The sequence below is a fragment of the Nelusetta ayraudi genome, unplaced genomic scaffold (genome assembly GCF_046127955.1).
Source record: "Nelusetta ayraudi isolate G7.1 ecotype Tasmania unplaced genomic scaffold, CSIRO-AGI_Nayr_v1 ptg000053l, whole genome shotgun sequence".
In the NCBI taxonomy this organism is placed as follows: Eukaryota; Metazoa; Chordata; class Actinopteri; order Tetraodontiformes; family Monacanthidae; genus Nelusetta; species Nelusetta ayraudi.
In genome coordinates this window covers 3,996,501-4,017,359 of record NW_027466103.1, presented here as the reverse complement: position 1 = coordinate 4,017,359, position 20,859 = coordinate 3,996,501, and the positions used below count along the sequence as shown (strand labels likewise).

The 20,859-nt window shown below is 46.6% G+C and overlaps 2 protein-coding genes across 13 annotated transcripts in view; one reads left to right on the top strand and one right to left on the bottom strand.

Moving 5' to 3' along the window:
• LOC142896435 (uncharacterized) overlaps nt 1–20,859 on the top strand; it is a 393,522-nt gene that overhangs the window by 202,494 nt on the left and 170,169 nt on the right. The window lies entirely within an intron of this gene.
• The window catches only part of plxnb2b (plexin b2b), a 136,423-nt gene that overhangs the window by 34,613 nt on the left and 80,951 nt on the right, over nt 1–20,859 (bottom strand). For 11 of the 12 annotated variants that reach the window (XM_076038067.1, XM_076038065.1, XM_076038071.1 and 8 more), the window contains 9 exons: nt 8,692–9,815; nt 7,686–7,874; nt 6,956–7,081; nt 5,058–5,158; nt 3,929–4,055; nt 3,136–3,295; nt 2,527–2,638; nt 1,792–1,900; nt 777–878 (listed from right to left, as the gene is read on the bottom strand). In XM_076038067.1, the coding sequence (XP_075894182.1) occupies nt 777–878; nt 1,792–1,900; nt 2,527–2,638; nt 3,136–3,295; nt 3,929–4,055; nt 5,058–5,158; nt 6,956–7,081; nt 7,686–7,874; nt 8,692–9,815 (2,150 nt within the window). Of the gene's footprint in view, nt 1–776; nt 879–1,791; nt 1,901–2,526; nt 2,639–3,135; nt 3,296–3,928; nt 4,056–5,057; nt 5,159–6,955; nt 7,082–7,685; nt 7,875–8,691; nt 9,816–14,933; nt 15,028–20,859 lie in introns of those variants that run through there. The other variant, XM_076038072.1, reaches the window with a different exon arrangement.

Genomic DNA, 20,859 nt, shown 5'->3' with positions numbered 1-20,859 from the left:
AAACAAACCAAGCAGTGTTTATCCTGACAAATCCAGACAAAACTTCTCCCATTGACTTTGTTTTTTTTTTCTTCAATTTTGTCTGCTTGTCCGTCGTCTGGACCAGGGCCTCTGCGTTCTTAGCCACCGCCACTTTGAGGTTTCCCTGAAACCTCATCTGACGGCCAGGAGGAGAGAAGTCATGTGACGTGCTACCCGTTGCGAGGCCCATTAGAGAAGAAGCGGCGACGCCAATGCATTCTGGGTAAGCGGCGCAAAACGCAGGCAGAGGAGTTGACTGATTAAAAAGCCCTTGAATTGGAATGTAAATTGATTTTCTATACAGGAACAAGGCACCCTGAAGATCTTAATGAGGAGCTTTCTGTAATGGCTCACCGTCGCTGATTAATGGAAGCCAGTTTGTGCTGCCTGCATAAATATCTGCGTCACGACTTGGAGACTAAAACACACACGAGACGCGTGAGATTTCGACTTCTCTTTTTATCGTGGTGCACAGATGACAAATGTTTTTCAAGTGTGCAAACACGGGCATTTGATTGAGATCACCCCGAGTCGGAATCCAGCTGACTTTTGTGAGTTGAGAACTGGCAAACAGGAAATTGGTGCAGGTTCGTGCAAAGATGACGCAACCGTGGCAATAAGCGAGAGTGTGGAGTAATGAGAGCAGTGTAGCTTGTGTACAGGGAAACCGGGCAAAAGCACAAAGAAGCAGGGAGAAAAGCACCTTGATGCAACCTCGGTGTTGGAGAGCGCCTGTTGTGTCTTTGCTGCTTTACCTGGTAGAGGCCCAGGTTGATCCCCTCAAAGCTGATGCGGGTCTTGTAGCCCACGGGGATTAGCACTGGATCCGGGTTCTCAAACTGAGGACACTTTGCTCCCTGCGGGGGCATCAGGAACACACACGCACGCACGCACGTGCATCAGACAGCCGCCTCAGTCATTTACATTTTTGAAGGCGGCAGCCACTTAACAACACCAGCGCATCCACTGGAGCAGATAAGTGTATCTCCCAAACATCTGCTGACTTGTAAATTGATATCCCCGCCCTGCCCTTCCATATCTGTCACGCCGAGATGCCGCCAGCCGATAGAAGGATTTTTTTTGTATTTGCTATTAATTTCCCGAAAGAAATGACGCGGCTCGAGCCTGGCGTGATTTAGACAGAGATGTGAGGCAAAGGTCCCCTGCAAAAATGGTGAAAAGTTTTTAACCCCCTTTTTTTGAATATTATGACACCATTAAATGCAGATAATTAGAACATTAATGCAAGACTGTGGCTAGCAGTGGTGAACCCCCCCCGCCCCCCCCACACTTTTTTATGTTCTTTTTTGTATGTCATTGGTCACGTATTTACTTTTTTCACTCTCTGTTTATTTTTTTTTTAATTTTTTTTACTAATGCACCAGTTACATTTAACTTTATTCAATGTTATTATTATTTTTATTTTTATTTACTTTTTTTTATAATCCTCTTGTGATGTGTGGTTGCACAGCACAACATTAGATGATCAACCTTGTCACAACTGTGTGGTGGGGTAGGCTGGGTGACTGGGGAAGGAGGGAGGGAAGACAGGAAGGAAGGACGGAGGAGGGAAGATGGGAGGCAGGGAGGGACGGAGGGAGGGGATGGATCCATTTTATCTTTATCGTTGTTATTTTGTTTCTCTGATGACAATCTGAATATTGCAGGCATGTTTTGCTCATGTACACATTGATAGTTTAATTAAGTTGTAACAAATATATAAATGTACAAAAAAAAAAATGGGCGAGGAAGACGGACGAACAGACAGACCTGGCGTTGCTTGATGATGTGGGCATCCGCCGCATCGTCCGTGTCACTGCATGTGTGCTCTCTGGTGTTCCACTGGCAGCCCCACAGACTGGCCACGCAGGACATGCACCTGCAGGGCAGATAGATGGATGAGGGCGCATTGAGAGCCCAGGCTGAGGGAACATCTTTCACATAGTATCAGGTGCGCGCACGCACGCACGCGCGCGCACACACACACACACACACACACACACACACACACACACACACACACACACACACACACACACGCGCGAAAAGATGCAAAATCATCAAAGAGCGTCTGGTATTAAAATAAATAAATAAATAAGTTGCTGACAACCAAATGGATCTCTGCAACTTCACATAAGCAAAACTCGTTCATCACACGTTCCTTGGCATGAAAGAAATGAATGGGGAAAAAAAAAATAAGGTGGTGGGGAGGGAGAGGGGCTGGAAAAAAAACATGAGATTGACTTCCGTTTTTTGATTAATGAACAGGGAAACTCAGGCAATTTCCTCGGCGCCGTAATAAACAGCGCGGGGGGAGAAAAATGCAAGGGGTTGCACTGCACACTAGCATGCATCACAATTTACAAACAGAGCCCTTGATCCCTCATCTGGTGGCGCGCGACTATACATTCACATCAAGGTTGTCAGCCGGCGCTGTGTTCACTGTCGCCGGCCGATTTGGGCTGAGTGACAGAGCCGCGCTGACGGATGAGGTGCAGCACTCACGGCGTGTTTTCCCATTTCTTCACTGTGGCGGCGCAGTTGTAGAAGTTGAAGTCCCGCGCGGCCAACTCCACGGTCTCGTTGATGAAGATCTGGACGGGCACGGCCACAAAGTCTGCGGACGCAGCCGGAGGGAGAGGTTTAAAAAATGCGGTGCAATACGTTTAATGTTGGTTCTTCAGTTCATCATCGAATTAGTGCCTTTGAAGAGGAAACGCGACACGTAGAGGAAGCTTTAAATAACCTGTGACAAACAAGTCCAGAAATGCTGATAATGAAGCGAGTCGACGGCACTTTCAAGTTGAATTTGCGCTTGGCACTGTAGCTAAAGCTTCCTTTTAATTAGCGAGACACGCAACGTGTCTCGAAAGGCAAACTTCACTCTGCACAAAGTCACCTTTGGAGGCATCAGTCACCTCCTTTAAATAAGCAACACCAACTGGTGAGAACAAAGCACTGAGGTAGAGACTGAGAACTGGAAGAATTCTTGTAGAACATCTTGACATTTTTTTTGCTGAATAAATAATAAATATGACCCAAAGGTTGCACGAGATTTAAAGTCTAAAGCTTTTTTTCTCCTTCAAATGATTATGACGAGTACACAGGACAAACCTTGGTCATCAGGCGTTTGCGGTAGAAGTGAGGGATGGGGCAGGTCGCAGGTCACCTGACCAGACTCAGACATGGTGCCTTGGCTCTGCCAAGAGTTGATGGAGCAGTGGAGACGGTCGGAGGCTCCCAGGGGAGGCAGGGACGGGACGTTGATCTTCACCTAAATAGAAAATAGTATTTAATAATCGATCCATCCATTTTCCATACCCAAGTCCTCCTGCACTCAGGGTCCCGGTTGTTCTCCCAGCTATCACACAGTGAGTTAATTATTTAAGGAGTCCGCTCTAACCACTATCCTAACCTGTTTCACTGTGTAAAAATCACCTAAATTAGACACATCGTGAAGGTTGAGCCACAGCACGGCTCAAGATCCAGAAACACTTTGCTTTTAACCATCGCAAGAAAGCTGCAAAGTAAGAAGCTGGGTGTGTTGGAAAGGAGGAGGCTGGCACGCATTTATTTTTCTTTTCTTAGAGTAAAAGCGCAGAAAAAAAATATAGGCTTTCCATCTTGGGGCTGCTGCTAGCACAATGAAGCAGCTGGGTTATAATAAGCCAGTGTGTAGTTTTGGGTTGGGGATCGATACAGAGCAGGAAGACCTGCAGCCCAGGGTCTCCGACACGCAGGGGGAGCTGTTTATTACTCAGCCTGTGTGTATGTTTGCGGGATGTACATGAAAGTGGGGTGAGAAGGAGAGGGAGGGAGAGGAGGAGGGGTTAGGAGGAGCAGGGAACAAGAGGAAGGGATGAGTGAGGAGAAGTCGGGGCAGGAAGAGAGGAAGCGGCAGAAGCACCTTCTGAGTCTTTTTGCAGGAGAGGTTGGGAGGATAGAAGGAGACGATCTTGACACACTGCTGCCTGGGGCTCCACAGCCAGCCATTCTTCTCCTCTGCCCGTCGGCACTCAGACCTCCTGGTGCATCTGCGCAAGAGGAATGAAGAAACTCCAGTCAGGAAAAAAACCCAAAACAATTTCACAAGGCAGCAAAATAAAATTATATATTTATAAAAAAAGAGTTCAAAACATAGGGCAATTTCAGGTGTGCGGCGGCTTGCCCAAAGGGACTTTGTACAGGATTGTGGCCAGGACGACACAGTACATGGTTTCAAGAGGGGGCTTGATAGCAGATGAAAAAACATTTAAAGGGACGCTTCCAACCGGACGGGTTTTGGTATCTTTAAACAGCGAGAATTACGATGACTGAGAACCTTCGCAGACATTTATTTAAAGGGACAATTTGACCTTCGCTGAAATTTCTCACCACGCGCCCCAGTGTCAATTGCACGAATATAACAGAATCAAAACCACAATTTGTCTCCATTCTGCCCGTCACTTCATGCCACAAAACATTTTTTTTTATAATTATCATTATATGAGCCATACATGAATTAGTGTCACGACTTCAGGGGAACAACAGCTAAAACGATATCTATGAAATCTATTGGAGGAGCCGTCAATGAGCGGACCAATTAACAGAGACGTTAAAAAAAAAAAATGTTAAAAAATATTGCATTCACAAATACAAGCAGGGTTTTTTTTTCTTTCCCTTTTCCTTTTCGTTAATTCCGGATCTCAATCACACCCCAATAAAATGTGTGATACATCCCTCTCTTACCCCCAGGACCCTGATAAATATAGGCAGATGAGACTAAATTGCACAGGCTGCCTTCGCTGCATGGGGCTGACGAACAGCTTTAATTCCTCTCGGCTGCGCGGACAACAGGAGATGGAATATAAACACCGACGGCTACTAAAAGTGTCTGCAGTAAAACGCTGAACAAATATCCCGCTGTGTTCTACAGATGGAATTGCACGAGTGGGTGTTTGTGTTACTCTGTCGCTGCACGCATGCACGCATACATTTGTGTGTGTGTGTGTGTGTGTGTGTGTGTGTGTGTGTGTGTGTGTATGCACAATGCGCACCTGCCCTCGAGGACACACCAGCCACAGTATGGGTCCTTCAGCTCCACACATGATTGGCAGTCTTTCTTTTGGAGGCACGTCTGCACTGGCACCTTGGTGATCTACAGCACAGTAATGTGAAATATGATCACATGGGGCACCTGAAGGGGAGGCGCTGAACAAAGTATATGGAATGTTTGTCTCCCCATTCTGCTTGTTGTTTGCCTTGCAGGTGTGCAGACGGGAAGGTTTACTAGGTCTATTAGCAAACTGTTACTGATACTAGAAACATCCGTATCAAAGACAAGCATCTCCCTGCTACGGGGCGAATAAAGCGAATCGAGAAAAAAAATGAAGATAAAAAGTAAATACACTACCAGTCAAGGGTTTGGACACACCTTCTCATTCAGTGTTTTTTCTTTATTTTTACTACTTTCTGCTTTTTAGATACGTGCTGAAGACATCAAATACACAAAGCAGGAAATCGCGCTAAAATCCAGCGGAGGAATCGTCGATGGAGGGGCGGGCTGGAGATCGCGCTCCAAGGGCCAAGAAGAACAAGGAATGGACATTAGACCAGTGGCAATCTGTGCTTTGGTCTGACGGGTTCAAATTTGAGACCTTTGGCTCCACCTGCTGTGTCTTTGTGCGGTGCAGAAAAGGTGAACGGATGCTCTCTACATGCATGGTTCCCACCGTGAAGCACGTAGAGGAGGAGGCGTGATGCTGTGGGGGGCTTTGCTAGTGACACTGTTGGGGATTTATTCAAAATTGAAGGCACACTGTACAAGCATGGTTGCCACAGCATCCTGCAGCGCCATCCCATCCAGTTTGCCTTTAGGTGGACCATCACTTATTTTTCAACAGGACAATGACCTATACGACCAAGAGGGAGAGTGATGGAGTACGTTGCCAGATGACCTGGCTTTCCACAGTCACGTGACCTAAACCCAGTCGAGATGGTTTGGGATGAGATGGACTGCAGAGTAAAGACAAAAGGGCCAACAAGTGCCCTGCATCTCTGGGGATTCCTTCAAGACTGTTGGAAAACCATCTCAGGTGACTACCTCATGAAGCTCATCGCAATGATGCCAAGAGTGTGCAAAGCAGTAATCAAAGCAAAGGGTGGCTATTTTGAAGAATATAAAATATAAAACTTTTTTTTTAGTTTTGAGTAATTTCACACTTTTTTTGTTTACTACATAATAATATTTTCATATGTGTTCATTCATAGCTTTGATGCCATGTCATGAAAATAAAGAAGAACCATTGAATGAGAAGGTGTGTCCAAAACTTTGACTGGTAGTGTATACCATGACATCCGTTGCTGTCTTATTATTATTACATACCATGTCTTTGTAACATATCTGAACAGTTACAATGGTGAGAATCACAAACAGGACACAAGAGCAAATAACTCTCTATCTCGCATTTTTGCACAGAATACTTCCGCTGACTTTAGTTTCTCATGTTTCTGTGACTTTAATGCTTTTATTTTGATACAACATGGTGTGAGCGCTAACGTGGATTTTGCAGCACAGGCATTTTTTGGCTTTGCCGTTGATCAGAGAGCTGCTCCGCTCTGCCGTCACGGGAGCCGCTAACCTGCGCTGGAGGGACGTCATCCAGTACTTGTTTAATCTTTCTCTCACATGTGACAGAAACGTCAATAACGGCGGGGAGGTCGCGTCAAGCCACTGTTGACACGCGCATGCACGCCGCCCGCTGTTTACCGTCTCGCGGACGCGGCGTTTTGAATTCCAATCAATACGCTTGTTTAGCTGTGGCAGTGCAGTGTGCACACACTCCAGTCCTTGAACGCCTCGTGTCTGTACGCACTGTGGCGCTTTGCTCTTATTGTATACGGAAAAAAAAGGAAAGACGACAAGCGAAAGCAACAAGAAGAGTGAGAAGAAAACCTTTTTCTCTGTGGTAATGTAAATGTGGCTTTGACTGAGGTCGAAGAAAAGGTTCCTGTTGACCACGTCTCCAACGGTGTCCGCCGGCATCCGGCTGTACACATACGCGTTGGCAGTCAGATGCACCTGGACACAGAAATTAAAAAAAAAAAGACAGTTTGAAAACAGACTCTCCCCGCCGGGATCTGGACGGAGGGGAGGGGATTAAAAAAAAGTGAGATCACACCCACCATTTATGACGGCCTTTTCTGGCCCGACACCTGGGCTGTTTACTTTCTTTTTTGTGCCCACTTGGTATATACTGGATTACATCTGTCTATTATACTGTATATTTAAATAAATTGCTGTATTGTGTATCAACTCGATTTAGAGATATCTTCGGATGTGTATACATGACTCACTGACTCAGACTTGACCACAGACTACTTCACCTGTTTATTTTTCATGTGTATGCATTTATATATAAGATTTTTTTTTCCATCTTATTATGCATGATTTTGACCAATATCTGATCTGGTAGTTACGCCATGTAGTTGTTGCATCTGATCTGTCATGTGATCTCGACTGTACCATGTGATGAGTCCCATTTAAGATGGCTGCTCACGGCACCTTTTTGTCTGAAGAAGAGCACACTGCTTGCTTTTTGCAAGGAGTCTCGCAGTGCTGCGAACCTTTATTATTATTATTTTTTTGAACACTTTTTTCATGAAAAAAAAAAAAAGCGTCTCACCTTGAGGACCGTCCCCTGGCTGTTCCCCAGGAAAGCCACCGTGTGGTCGTTCTCCACGGCCACAGCAACGGCGGTCAGCAACGTGGGCGTGATCAGCACCGGCACAGCCTTCAGGGCAAAGCGGGGCTTGCTGGCCAGCGGGGACGGCAGGAAGTCTCCACCACATTTGAACTGGTCCAGTGTGTTCTTCTGCAAACCAGAGGAGGAGGAGGAGAAGCAACACATGAGTGTCTTTATTATCTTCTGCCTGCCAACGTTACAATGGCGTTAAAGATCACACACCTGGAAAAGAGCTGAGCTACAAAAAAAAAAAAGTGTGAGGTGGCACAAACAGCGAGGGGAGATTTTAAAGGAAATAGGCGACAGGTTGATGCATCATTGATCCACCAGTTCTTCAGAAATAAAGCTGTCACTAACCGACGTGAAGCATTACGTGGGGCGATTTAGAACTTGATACCAGACTGGCAATATGGCGGCGCGGTGATTCCTTTCCAGTCAGTGGTCACTCAAGGTACTGCAGCCAACAATCCCATGCAATCCAATCTGGCCCAAACAATTATATATATATATATATATATATATATATATATATATATATATGTATATATATATATATATATATGTATACATATATATATATATATATATATACATATATATATATATATATATATATATATATGTATATAAATATATAAATATATATATGTATATATATATATATATACATATATACATATATACATATTCAATTTATTTACTTAGACATGATCGAAACATTTTTATTTTGTGGAATAAATTTGTGTCACGACTTCATGATGAGGGAAAAGAATTTGATGGTTCCAAAACTCCACCAGTTGTGAACTACTGCTCTTTGGGGCTGCATAATGCAGAAGACAAAAAACTTTTTTTGCTATATGCGCCAGCTGAGCAACTACATTGAAATGAATGGGGCGGCCGTATTGAATCCCGAGGAGTGGGGAATGAGGGGTTGGGGGAGACTCACAGCGATTCTGGACGTGCAGAACTCGTCCGTCTTGGATGAGTAGGGGATGTCGACGGCGGGCTCGCCGGCGATCTTGCCCGAGTCGCTGTAGCAGGCGCTGATGATGTCCACCATGCGCTCGTTGATGGAGGTGAGCGGGTACATGCAGAACGCCGAGGCCTTGTCATCATCGTCCGAGCTGGCCACCACGAACAGCACCTTGCTCCAGGAGACCACGTTCCCATAGGAGCCCGACTGCGACATCACCCGGGCCAGCTCCTTGCCCGGCGACGCCACGAAGCCTGCCCGCACCTTGTTATACTCGTTGTTGGTGCCGCATGTCAGCTGCAGCTCTGTGTGCGAGTAGTAGTGGTGGTCGTTCTTACACAGGCGCGACACGAAGGTCAAGTTCTTGCTGTCATTGCCGTCCAGCGTGCGCGAGAAGAGGAAGTAGACGAAGCCGTCCTCCTTGAAGGCCAGCCGGAAGTCGTGCATGTACTTGATCGCGAAGGGCGTGGTCTGCACGGTGGAGGCCTCCACGATGCTCTCGAACACCACCCAGTCGTGGAAGTCGCGCAGGATGCGCGTGCTGATGAGCTTGGTGCTGTCTTGGCTGCCGTAGCCCTTCCCCACCAGGAAGACGCTGAAGGCGTCGCCCTCGCGGGTCACGTAGCTGGACATGACGCCCACCACGTTGACATTGTCCTCCATGCTGGCCACGTACGTGCGCTCGCCCTTGCTGTCACTGTAGTAGAGCTGCTGCTCCACGTTGCTCAGGTTGTGCAGGGCGCAGATGCCGCGGTAGCGGCTGCCGCACACCACCAGCGAGCCGTTGGTGTCGTGCACCAGCAGCAGCTTGTTGTGGTTGGCCATCAGCTTGGTGTCCTGGCAGGCCGAGGCCGGCGGCGTGCACGTGCGGGCGTCCTCCCGAGGTCCCGTCTCGGCGCGGGCCTGCAGGCGCAGCGACGCCCCCAGCTGGTAGATGGCGTTGACGGCGCCCACGTAGATGCGGCCAGTCTGGGAGTCCTGGACCACGTTGTTGATGGGGGTGTCGCAGGTGAACTCCTCCTGCTGGGCTCGGGAGACCGACCCGCAGGAGAGGAGGAGGAGGACGGGGGGGAGGAGGGAGACCCAGCTCGACATCTCTGGAGAGAAGAGAGGAAGAAGAAGAAGACGAAGAGTTCTGTGTTATTACAGGAGCTGAATGTGCAGGAAGTCCCCGGCTGTTGAAGTATTACTGTAGTAAAGTTGTTATGGTGTGTGTGCCCCCTGAATGGCTAATGGTGGTATTGTTGGTGGTGGTATAACTGTATTGTTATGCTTGTGTACGTTCTAGCATAAACATTGATTATAATTTATATTTTACTGTTCTAGTAATGATGTTTTCAACTGGGGAAAAGAGTTTAAAAAACAGCCATGGCCATAAACTCCCTGCGCAGCATACAAGTTGGATTTTACACTCAGCATGCACTGATTTTCATGTTCATTTATATTATTTATTCAAAGAGGTAAAAAAACCCAACCAAAAATAATAATCAAAAAATGTAAAAAAAAAATGCTGAGGCAACTCTAAAACAACATAATTAGCAACACCATTTTTGGTTAAGTTAATTAGAACATGTTTGAACATGTACATGCTATCATGTCTTCCCTACAGCTGTTCCACAAATGTACTCCCTTTACTGATCTGCAATGTGGTTTTGTGATACGTGCTGGTTTTTTGAGTGCACACATTTATTTCTCTGTTTAACAACTTTTACGTATGAAGTGGAAACTCATGCTGCTTTGCTTTGCGGATGATTTAAATGGTTTCGAGGTCGACCGAACCAGTGCATTTTCAGTGTGTTCATTTTGATGCACATTAATCATCTGCAGCGTGCAGACCCACGTGAGCAGTGTGAAAAGAAAGTGAAGAGAAAACCGACTCGACCTATAACAACCAGAAGAGTGGAACAGTGTTGCTTCATCAGACGAAAAGAAAGAAAATTCTGTAATGCTTCTCGGATGTTCAAATGGCAGTCTGACTTTATTCCCTGTGTCAGATGGAATTCTTTCTCCCGTCGGTGTCGGCGAATCAAAAGGCTTCTGATAACTGATTCGACACACACAAAATGCCGGCGCTGACACGAAAAAAAAACATGAAAGACGGCTTCTCGCACAACAAGGCCAAAGAAAATAGAGCGAGAGGGGGAAGAACAAAGGAACGGCGGTGACGACTGGGGACGCATGAAGATATTCAGCTGTGATCCATACGTGCGTCTCTATAAAAGGAACTCTGGAACACAGATTTTTAATAATCGGCTGCTGCGATCCTGTTTTTTTTTTTTTTTTTTCTGTTTGCTTCTCGTCTTTTTGCTAATCTGACACGGCAAATGTTCAGGGAGCTCGGCGTGCCGCTGAGGAAACACGACGAGCTGTCAAACCAGGAGATTTTCCAGCTTCATTTGCACTTAACTCCTTTTTCTCACCCCTTCTCCCCACCCCCTCGCCTCAGCAGCACCTCGACTGTTTTTTTTTTTTTTTCCCTGGGTCTCGGAAACATGATTTCACCGTCCCTCTGTGAAACACCTGTAGGCAGCCGTGAACAGCAGGTGCCTGTGGAGTCTTTGCTCGCTGCTGCTCGCTGCTGTTTGCTCAGGCTGTGGTAAATATGGAACTGCAGGTGGCTGCTGCTGCCGCCGTGGCCGCCGCCGCCGCTGCCCACGCAACGACGATGTGCACGGTGTTCAGGCATGCATGTTGTAGTCAAGACTGCACCAACCCAGACATTATCAAGACGAGAGAGCATCGAGATCGAGACAAGACCAAGACATTTGGGGTTGAAGACCGAGACAAAACTAAAACTGTATATGTCAAAGAAAAATCACAACAAAACAGATGACGAAAGACAACGAATGGCCAGCATTTTTTTTTCTAATTAAATAACCCCAACCCTAAATACTTTGCTTCTACATAAATGGAACAGCAACATTTCCTTTCAGCAAGGTATCTTTTAATCATTTTCTTTAACATTTTTGCCAGTTTTGCCAGCTATTTTGAAGCAATAGGTATATGGGGTCATGTCTATTTGCATTTACAACCCTTTGCCTTTATTTCACTTTGCTTCAATGAGAGCAGCGGAACCAGACCGCCCACCGAAAGACCAATTTCACCGCACAATGTATTGTGGCCTTTTTTTTTTTTTAATTCATAGCCTTAATATTTAAATTAAAACCAAGACTTCTATGAAGTACGTGCGGCTGGTTAAAAGCTGCTTTAATGAAGGGGGAGGAACAGAACAGAAAACATGTCGGATAAGTGAAATGAAGTAAAATGAAAATCTTCCAAGGCAACAATTTCAGCTCCAAAAGGGACACAACTTTCGAAGAAAAAAAGATTAAAAAATGCAAGTTGAGTGACAATTACACGCACGTGTCGGCTTTCAAGAGGTGGCACAATAATTCACTTTTCATGCGCTGAGATTTGAAAGGAGCTTCGGCGAAAGCGCAGAGATGGCAAAAATGTCCTCAGAGTCTCAAAATTGTTGACAGCATAAACAAAAAGTGCCAGCTGCGCTGACGCGTCGGGGGAGGGGTGGGCCGGGGGGGGTGGGTGGTTGGAGCGTGCAGAATGTTGACAGGGACAGAAAATGACCCGGCAATTGAACACGGAACACAAATGAACCCGTCCCGGAGCGGCGGCGCGCAAATTCTGCAGGACTGAAGTTCGTTCTATCTAACTTTGACCGAATCCGACTGATCTAGTGGGAAAGCGAGCACTCGCTGTTTTGTGACACTGTTGTGTAAACCAGACGCTAAATAATGAAGTCTGTACTGTCACAGTCGCACCGTTTAATGTGCATCATTGCTGGCCAAATCAGAAAAAACAGCATTAATGTCTACGGTAACAATATTTTACAACATATTGTCACATACTTTTAATATTATTAAGAATTCTTAAAACTAATTTTAGTAAAATGACTTCCACCGGCTCGTGGGTTCGATTCCCGGGGTCTCCTGGGACCTTTCTGTGTCGAGTTTGCACACAGTTTGTTCCCCCTTTGTCTGCGTGGGTTCTCTCTGGGTTCTGCGGCTTCCTCCCACACTCCAAAAACATGTCATGTGAGGTGAACTGGAAACTCTAGGTCCAGGGTGTTACCCTGCCTTCACCCTATGGCAGCTGGGAGAGGCTCCAGCAGACCCCTGAGACCCAGAGTGCAGGAGGAAGACATAGCCCTGGAAGATGGATGGATGGACGTCCACTGGCCATTCACTTGTCTTGTGCAGACACACAACTCTTGCGACGCAGCGTCCTGATGCATGCTGGGATACATCTCGTGGCGAGTGACCATCGGTTGTCCTCTACTTGTCATGGTGCACTGTGGGCTACCTTGACTGGACGACAGTGAATACCGATGTTGGTTCAGAATTTGGACACCTCATGACTCCGTAGTGATCAGAGAACATCGAGCTGCTGCTGCTGCTGCTTCCAGTAAAGAGCTCACCGACGATATGACTTCATGTCATTTCTGCTCCACTGGTTTGTTTGCGATCGCGAGGGAAGTTGCTCTGCACTCCACAGGGAAGGCAAACAGGGACACGCTGAGAAAATCATCCCCTTTTGTAAATGCAATGCGCTCCCAATTTTTAGCACCTTGAGGTTAAATCATTCGGATTCTGTCACAAATTAAATCAAACAAAACATGTTCCTGTTACATAATCATAAATAATATATATATATATATTTTTTTTTTTTTTGCATTCTGGAAGACAGCAAGTGTTGGAACAAATACAGGGGCTGCAGAACACCTCTGTGAACCATCTCCAACTCAAACACATTTTCTCAGCCTTGAGAGCGGCAACATAAAGGGAGTCTGCGGAGGGTGAATTATGTCAGCAACTCCTGTGACACTGAATTACTTCATTCCTTTGACAACCAATCAAAGGCTCTGTGACGAAGCAACTTTCTCACTCGGCCATGTACAATGCAGCGGCCGAGTCTCGGGGAGCTAATTTAGCTTTGAAAAAAAAAAAGAAAAAAACCCCTCAGGTTTCCACTTACATCTGTGGCTTCAAAGAGTCTTTTTTTACCTATTCATGCAAATTCTACAGACAGCCCCCGGTGGTGGCTGTGGGGGGTGTAGTGGGGGGAACATTTTTTTTTCCCTCCTCCTTAGATGATGCATTGTGGGTCAACGCAAACGCAATTCTTGGCGTCTTTCAAAAAGAGCTCTCCGCTCGCTCTCGAGATGTCTCCTTCTGTTGCTCCATCGCAACTCATCCTCTTTTTCACGGATTTAATCTTGAACGGTGGAATTAGAGAGGCTTCAAAGAGCGGAGGAGGGAGGCAGACGTCTGGTGGGGGCCATGCAGGTGGAACCGTGCCTGTTCCTCCGTGGGCCGGGCCGGGCCAGCCCACCTGTCCCTCTCTCCGCATCTCACCAAGGACATGGTTGAGCGAGGGTGGAGGAGGGGCTTGTGGGAGAGCTGAGGGGGAGGCGGGAGGGGCCTTCCGACACGTGGCTGCTGCATAAAAATCAAGAAAAAACTAAACAAAAACAAAAACGCTGCTAAATGTAGATGCCGCCTGCAGCTAATGAGCCCTCCAATGGCCCGGATAAATTGCAATGAAACACATCGCTTGCTAATGGAGCTGGCATAAAAAAAAAAATAAATGAATAAAAAATGTGACTGTCAGAGAGGCAAAAAGGATGGAAATTTCTGATTGTTGCACTTAAATCAGAAATGTCATCTGATTCAAGCCGGGTGTTGCTGCTGCTGCTGCTGCTGCTGCTGCTGCTGCTGCTGTGGTGACATGAAGAATCATTTCCGGCAGAATCACCTGCAGGCAGCTTGTTTGTGTGTCGAGATGCCGGCAGGTGTTTAATCAATTTCCACTTTATGTAACGACACCATCTTATATAAGTGTAAAAAACAAAAAGGTTAGTTTGGAAGCGACGACCTCCATTTTTTTTTTCCATCTGTCATGGCTAATCATCTCATTTCAGAGAGACAGCAGACACTTTTTTTCTTTTTTTTTTATAACCCAGAACTAAAGTATCACGGCTGACACAACACTTGCACATATTTTCACAGCCGCAAACGACGTCTTTTCTCTTTGAACGTTCCAGGGAAAGTAAAAAAATTCATGGTTGACAATCACACTCTGCTGAGAATATGTCACTCGTACCGAAACGACTGCCAAGTGAAGAAAAGCAGTTCAGTTCAGGATCACTCGTCAATTCAGACAAATAGGAAAGAGTTCAAGTGTCACAGGTCACTTACTGTAACCAGACGAGCTCGTGGTTCACAGCCCAGCAGATTATCAAGATACTTTTCAGCCCTTTAATCTTAACAAAAAAACAACAACAAAAAAAACAAAACGTAAAAGAACTTTTCGTTATGTCCCATGGACGAGGATGCGTGCAGTTAAATGCGCTACTGGCAAAAAGTCGGGGGGATATTATGAAAGCAGGATATTAAAGCAGAAGCGGGAGGTGGTAATTTCTTCATTCCAGTTCAGCTGAAGCTAGAAATAACCCTGATTTAGGTGACATCAACGTCTCCGTAACACAGAGCCGGTCAGTCATGTGACCATCCTGTTGTCGGCCGTCGCCGGAGTCCCGTGATGTCAAAGCGTGAGCAACACAACAAAGAGGAAACTGTCCCTCAGCCAGAACCTTTTAATGCTGCTCGTTATTCACGGATCAGAAAACAACAATCACGGATTGTTGTTTGTTTCTTTTTCAGCTGGTTAGTGAGCAGCAGGTTGTGTAGCCAAACACTGTTTCACAGTTGGACTCACAAGCTTAGGTGCATTCATAAGATCTCAAAGTCAGACAAATCTCCCAAACTTCTCGTCAGGAGTTTATTAGTGTGGCCCTCTAAGCAAAAAACACAAACTGTGATCCAAAGATGAGCATTAAACCCAAACAGTGAGTTTGCAGTGGAGGCCCAGATCTCCCAGATCTTCCAGAACTCGTGCACAAGAGCTTCACCAGGCCTCTCAACGATCCTGCATAGGGCTGGTCGATATGACGATATATATTGTCTGGACAATAGAAAGTGTCTATTGTTTAATAAGAAGCACTATCGTTCATACTGCGGTGTCGCAGAACACACTTTGTGGCATTATTGTACGTCACTGATGTGCCATACGGCAAGCCTCGGCACGCTGCACCGTTGACAACTTGGCGACTTTCTCGCTAAATCTGCCGACTTTCCAACTCTCCATAGCGACAAATCTAGCGACTTTTTCTGGTGTTATTTGTTGGAGACCGATGTGAAAACACGTATTGTTCCTCCGCAGTTCATAGCGAGCAGCATCTCAACCATTAGCCAGCCAGCCTGTGGCGCTCTGCGCTTCATTCCACGAAATCGCCTCTTGCACACTCCCTCCCGCAAATCAGGACCTGTTCCACAGAAGAAGAAAGAAGAAGAAGAAGGAAAAAAAAGGCCACTCCCACCCACACACACACACACACACACACACACACACACACACACACACACACACACACACACACACACACACAGGGTTGCTGGTCGGCGTGGAGATAGCAGAGCTCAGCAGGAAGTGCTGAGACAGTGATCCTGCTCAGCTCCTCCTCCTCTCAGACGTCAGGGTGCTGAAACTCCCGTGGGGAAGTGAAAGTGAATTCTGGACAATTCTTCCTCCTCTCTCTCGCTACCGCCAGCATTTTTTTTTCTTTTCTATTTTTAAGATTTTATTCCTTTCCCTAAGATCGAGGCCCGCTGAGAGAAGAGCAAACCTTTGGCTGAATAAAGTGTGTGTCAGAAGTGATAAGATCACACGCTGCCTCTCGCTCGCTGACGTTGCAGGTTTTGGAGCCAGAGTGAGAGCTCATTAAACCAGACAGGGGAGGGGGTGACGTGGGAGTGGGAAGGCCATATCACAGACAAATGAATAAATAAATAAATAGATAAATAAATAAATAAATGAAAGAGGCCCCCCTACCAGTAAAACATAATAGGATCCAACCCCCTGCAGCGATCGCTCATATTCAGCACTTTTCTTTATCAGACCGCCGGCTTTGACAGACTTCACACTCTGTTGTGAGACTCTGATAAACGTGAGCTGCGATTAAATCACCTGCAGCAGGTCTCCCAGGGGCCTCTGCAGGTGTGCGTGTGTGTGTGTGTGTGTGTGTGTGTGTGTGTGTGTGTGTGTGTGTGGGGGGGGGGGGGTAGTGGGAGGGGGCAGGGCAGTGGGAGGGGGCGGGCAAAGGGCCGCGATGGGGTTAAACACGGGGTAAAGCAGGCATGGGCAAACTACGGCCTGGGGGCCATATGTGGCCCGTTAAGTTTTTTAATCCGGCCAGCTGAACTTGAAGAAGTGATATTAATAGTAAGTCATTAAATAGCTGTATGTCAACCATTTTTCAGTGTTTAAGAGTCATTTCAATAAAGAGCTAAATACTGTGGGACTTCAAAGACATTGATTTTGTTGGAACTTTATATATTTTTTTCCTCCTATGAGGTGGGTCACCAAAACACTCCATCCATTTGCTCCTGCTCCGGCTCCCTCCTGTCAAAGTTTAGAAGCCATAGCGGCCCACCAGTCAAAAAGTTTGCCCACCCCTGGGCTAAAGTGACTCCTGCTACGTCGTCTGCAGCAAGTAAGTTGAGAAAGCGTGTACGAGGTAACGTGGTGTCATCAGGGGGGCGGGGTTGGGTTGGTCTGCAAGCTCAGGGGGGCGGGGCCTGGATTTTTCTCGCCATCAGGCGTGAAACAACAACAGGCATCGTGAGAGAAATGAAACGGCGAGAGAGCGAGGAACCCTTTCACCGCTCTTCTCCCATCATCCCATTTCCCCTCGCTCTTCCTCTCTCTTCCTCTTTCTTTCTGACATGCAGTTGTCGCTCGTCCCGCCCTCACAACGGAATTGTTTGGCGCGGCCGCGACAGTTGGTGCCGGTGTGACCACAGTTAAAAAAAAAAATTATTTCCATGCGAACAAAGACCCTGCTGTCAGCATCGGCGCTTCATTTATTTCAATTTGACGGGCTGGGGAGCCACTGCCACCGCCGGTGCCATTGTGTTGGGGGCAACTGACAACCACTGGTCGTCTCATCAGGATCTAGCTAACTCTTTATTGAAATGACTCTTAAAACACTGAAAAAATGGATGAAACACAGCTATCTTATGACTTACTGACTATTAATATAATTTCTTCAAATTCGACAGTCCAGTTTAAAAAGCTCAATGGGCTGCATTTGGCCCCCGGGCCGTAATTTGCCCATGACTTGCCCAGACCAGACCAACCAGCAGCACTCAGCCTCATTAAGGGGCCTGTTGGTCTGTTTACCACTCTGTCACTTCTTAAAGGACTCCTGTTATCTCCCTGCTGCCAGCTGGACACTTGAGTAGCACAAAATGCACCCCAAAAAAAAAAGAAAAAAAGAAGAAGCAAGAAACGCATGCACACACACTCAGATGACACAGTTAAATGTGCAAATTTGCACAAGGATCCTTTTCCCGCCTTGTCACCGTCTCAGCGGCAGACAGACTTCAGCCTCTGATCTCTCTGTCGCTGTTTGTCTCACAAACAAAACGCGGGGAAAAAAGCAAACTGTCGCGCGTGCGGCAGCAGCAGCAGTAACAGCAGCAGCAGTAACAGCAGCAACAGTAACAACAGTAACAACAGTAACAGCAGCAACAGTAACAGCAGCAACAGTAACAGCAGCAGCAGCAGTAACAGCAGCAACAGTAACAGCAGCAGCAGTAACAGCAGCAGCAGTAACAGCAGCAGCAGTAACAGCAGCAACAGTAACAACAGTAACAGTCACAGCAGTAACAGTCACAGCAGCAGCAGCAGCAGCTTGGACTCATCTCTCCCTGAGGCGAACCCCCACCCCCCTCAGACCCCTCACCCCCCAACCCCCTCCAACCCCCCTGCCCCCCCCCCAGCTGGATGTTGCAGCTCCAGTGAGTCACAGAGGCTGTTTGCTGTGTGGACACAGCTGGCCGACAAGAGGAACCTGATTAAACGGTCGCAGTCTTTCAGGGAGCCAACGACAACTGCTGCCACACACACACACGCACACACACACACACACACACACACACACACACACACACACACACACACACACACACACACAGAGTTTGGAGAGGCAGGCCTGCATACACAAGCTAATCAACTGGACCCACGAGCAGATACACAGTTTCCATACAACTGGACCCAGTCTGGTGGAGGAGACGCTCGAGGTCACCGGCACTGCTGAGGTCTTAGCCAATCAAAACTCACCGCCGCCAACGCCACCAGACCTGCTGCAGGTCGACCTCGAGGCCGACAGTTACGAACCTTTGACCTGTGACATTCGAGCCACAGGTTGTGGACAGCTCTAAAATATAAGTTCATCATCAAAAAACTTCGATTGTTGTAATTTATTTACTTGAGCACAAAGATAACAACGACCTCAACAACAACGTCAACAACAACCTAGACTGAAAAAAAGCTTGTGACGCTGACCTTTGGAAATAAATTGTGGTCAGAAGTTGTTTTTTTAAATCTTATTTATATGATTTTATTTTCATAAAATATCAATGTTGTTATGCAATCTTATAGCTAAAAAACAGTCTGCCATTTGTACCTATTCTGGAACTGAAAGTAACTAATGTCAATGTTCAATGTGATATTTACTTAGACAAACAAACAAACAAACAAAACAAAAAAAGCTGACGCAGACTACTTCTGAATGTCTCCAGCAATCTGCAGAAATACACTTCTGAATGGCCTGCTTCTGTCAGGCCTTTTTTTCACACTGCTCCACAGCCTTGCTCATAGGCCCTGCGGCAGGCGGCTTCCCTTGGCCTCGTGTGACACGCGGACAGACTCCTCGTCATCGCCAGGCTCCTGACGCACCCCATGCATACATACATACATATACGCATACATGCATGCATACACACATACACACACGTACATACATAAGAGCGTCGCTCGCTGACACACATGCAGCTACAATTAAGAAGTCAGACAGACAGACAGACTGACCGACTGACTGCTGGGAAGGAATCCATTACACACCTTATTGGCTGTAATGATTTCACTTCACTGGCATAAACGCCAATGAGCCATGAAGGTATCTTGTAATGTGCTTTAGTCTCAGTGCCCGGCTTCCGTTTGGGTTTCAAAGGGAATACTGATGCTGCGCTGACTGACTGGCTAGCTGGCTGGCTGCTGTGGGAATTCTCAGGGAAAACCCAGTGAGAGTGGACACGCACTGGCCTGCGTGTGTGTGTGTGCGTATTTAAAGTACTTTCAGTCCCGTAGGACCCGTTAATTCTTATTTGCTCTATATTCCAAGACATGCAGCGAGAAGATTTAACTCTTAATCGCCGGGGAGGTTGTTTTTTCAGTATTCAGGTGTTTTTTTCAGTCAGACATGGAAGGAAAAAGTACGCAGTTTGCTGGCGGAAACGCTCGGCAAATAACTTCCACCGACTCGCCCAAGGGTGTGGAAAACTTTTTGACTGGTGGGGCCATCATTTGTTCTAAAATTTGACAGAGAGCAGGAGCAGATGGATGGAGTGTTTTGGTGACCCACTTCATAGGAGAAAAACCTATATCATGGGAAATGTAGAAAACGTGATCTAATGTGAATTGAAAATGAACCAAAGCAAAGTTAAGAGAAAATCGATGTCTTTGAAGCCCCACAGTATTTCACTCTTTATTGAAATGACTCTTAAAACACTGAAAAAATGGATGAAATACAGCTATTTTTTGACTTACTGACTATCAATATGATTTCTTCAAATTCAGCAGGCCAGATTAAAAAGCTACGTAGTTGGGCCGTAGTTTGCCCATGCCTGGTCTAGTTTAATCATTACACAAATGAGGTATATAGTCCAAAATAGTCCTCCGCCGAGCGGGTTTTTGGGCGGCTGGCCGCTGAATGAGAGCGAGCGGCTCTCCTTCCCCCGTTAGCCTCACTCAGTGGAATTACATGCACTTAGAGGTCGGCGCTGCTCGGGGAAAATCAGGTTACGCCTGTCAGTAGGGTCTTAACCTGGTTACCGCACACATGGCAGGTGGGTAATCGGATTTCTTCACTACACCTGACTTTATTTTGGATGCATTTCGGACTGATTGCAGATGCGCTTGTCGAGGTTTGGTCTCGGAGCGTGAAGGCGTTTGAACTTGAAACGGCGCAATCTATTTTTTTTTCCTACCTGAAGAGAAAAA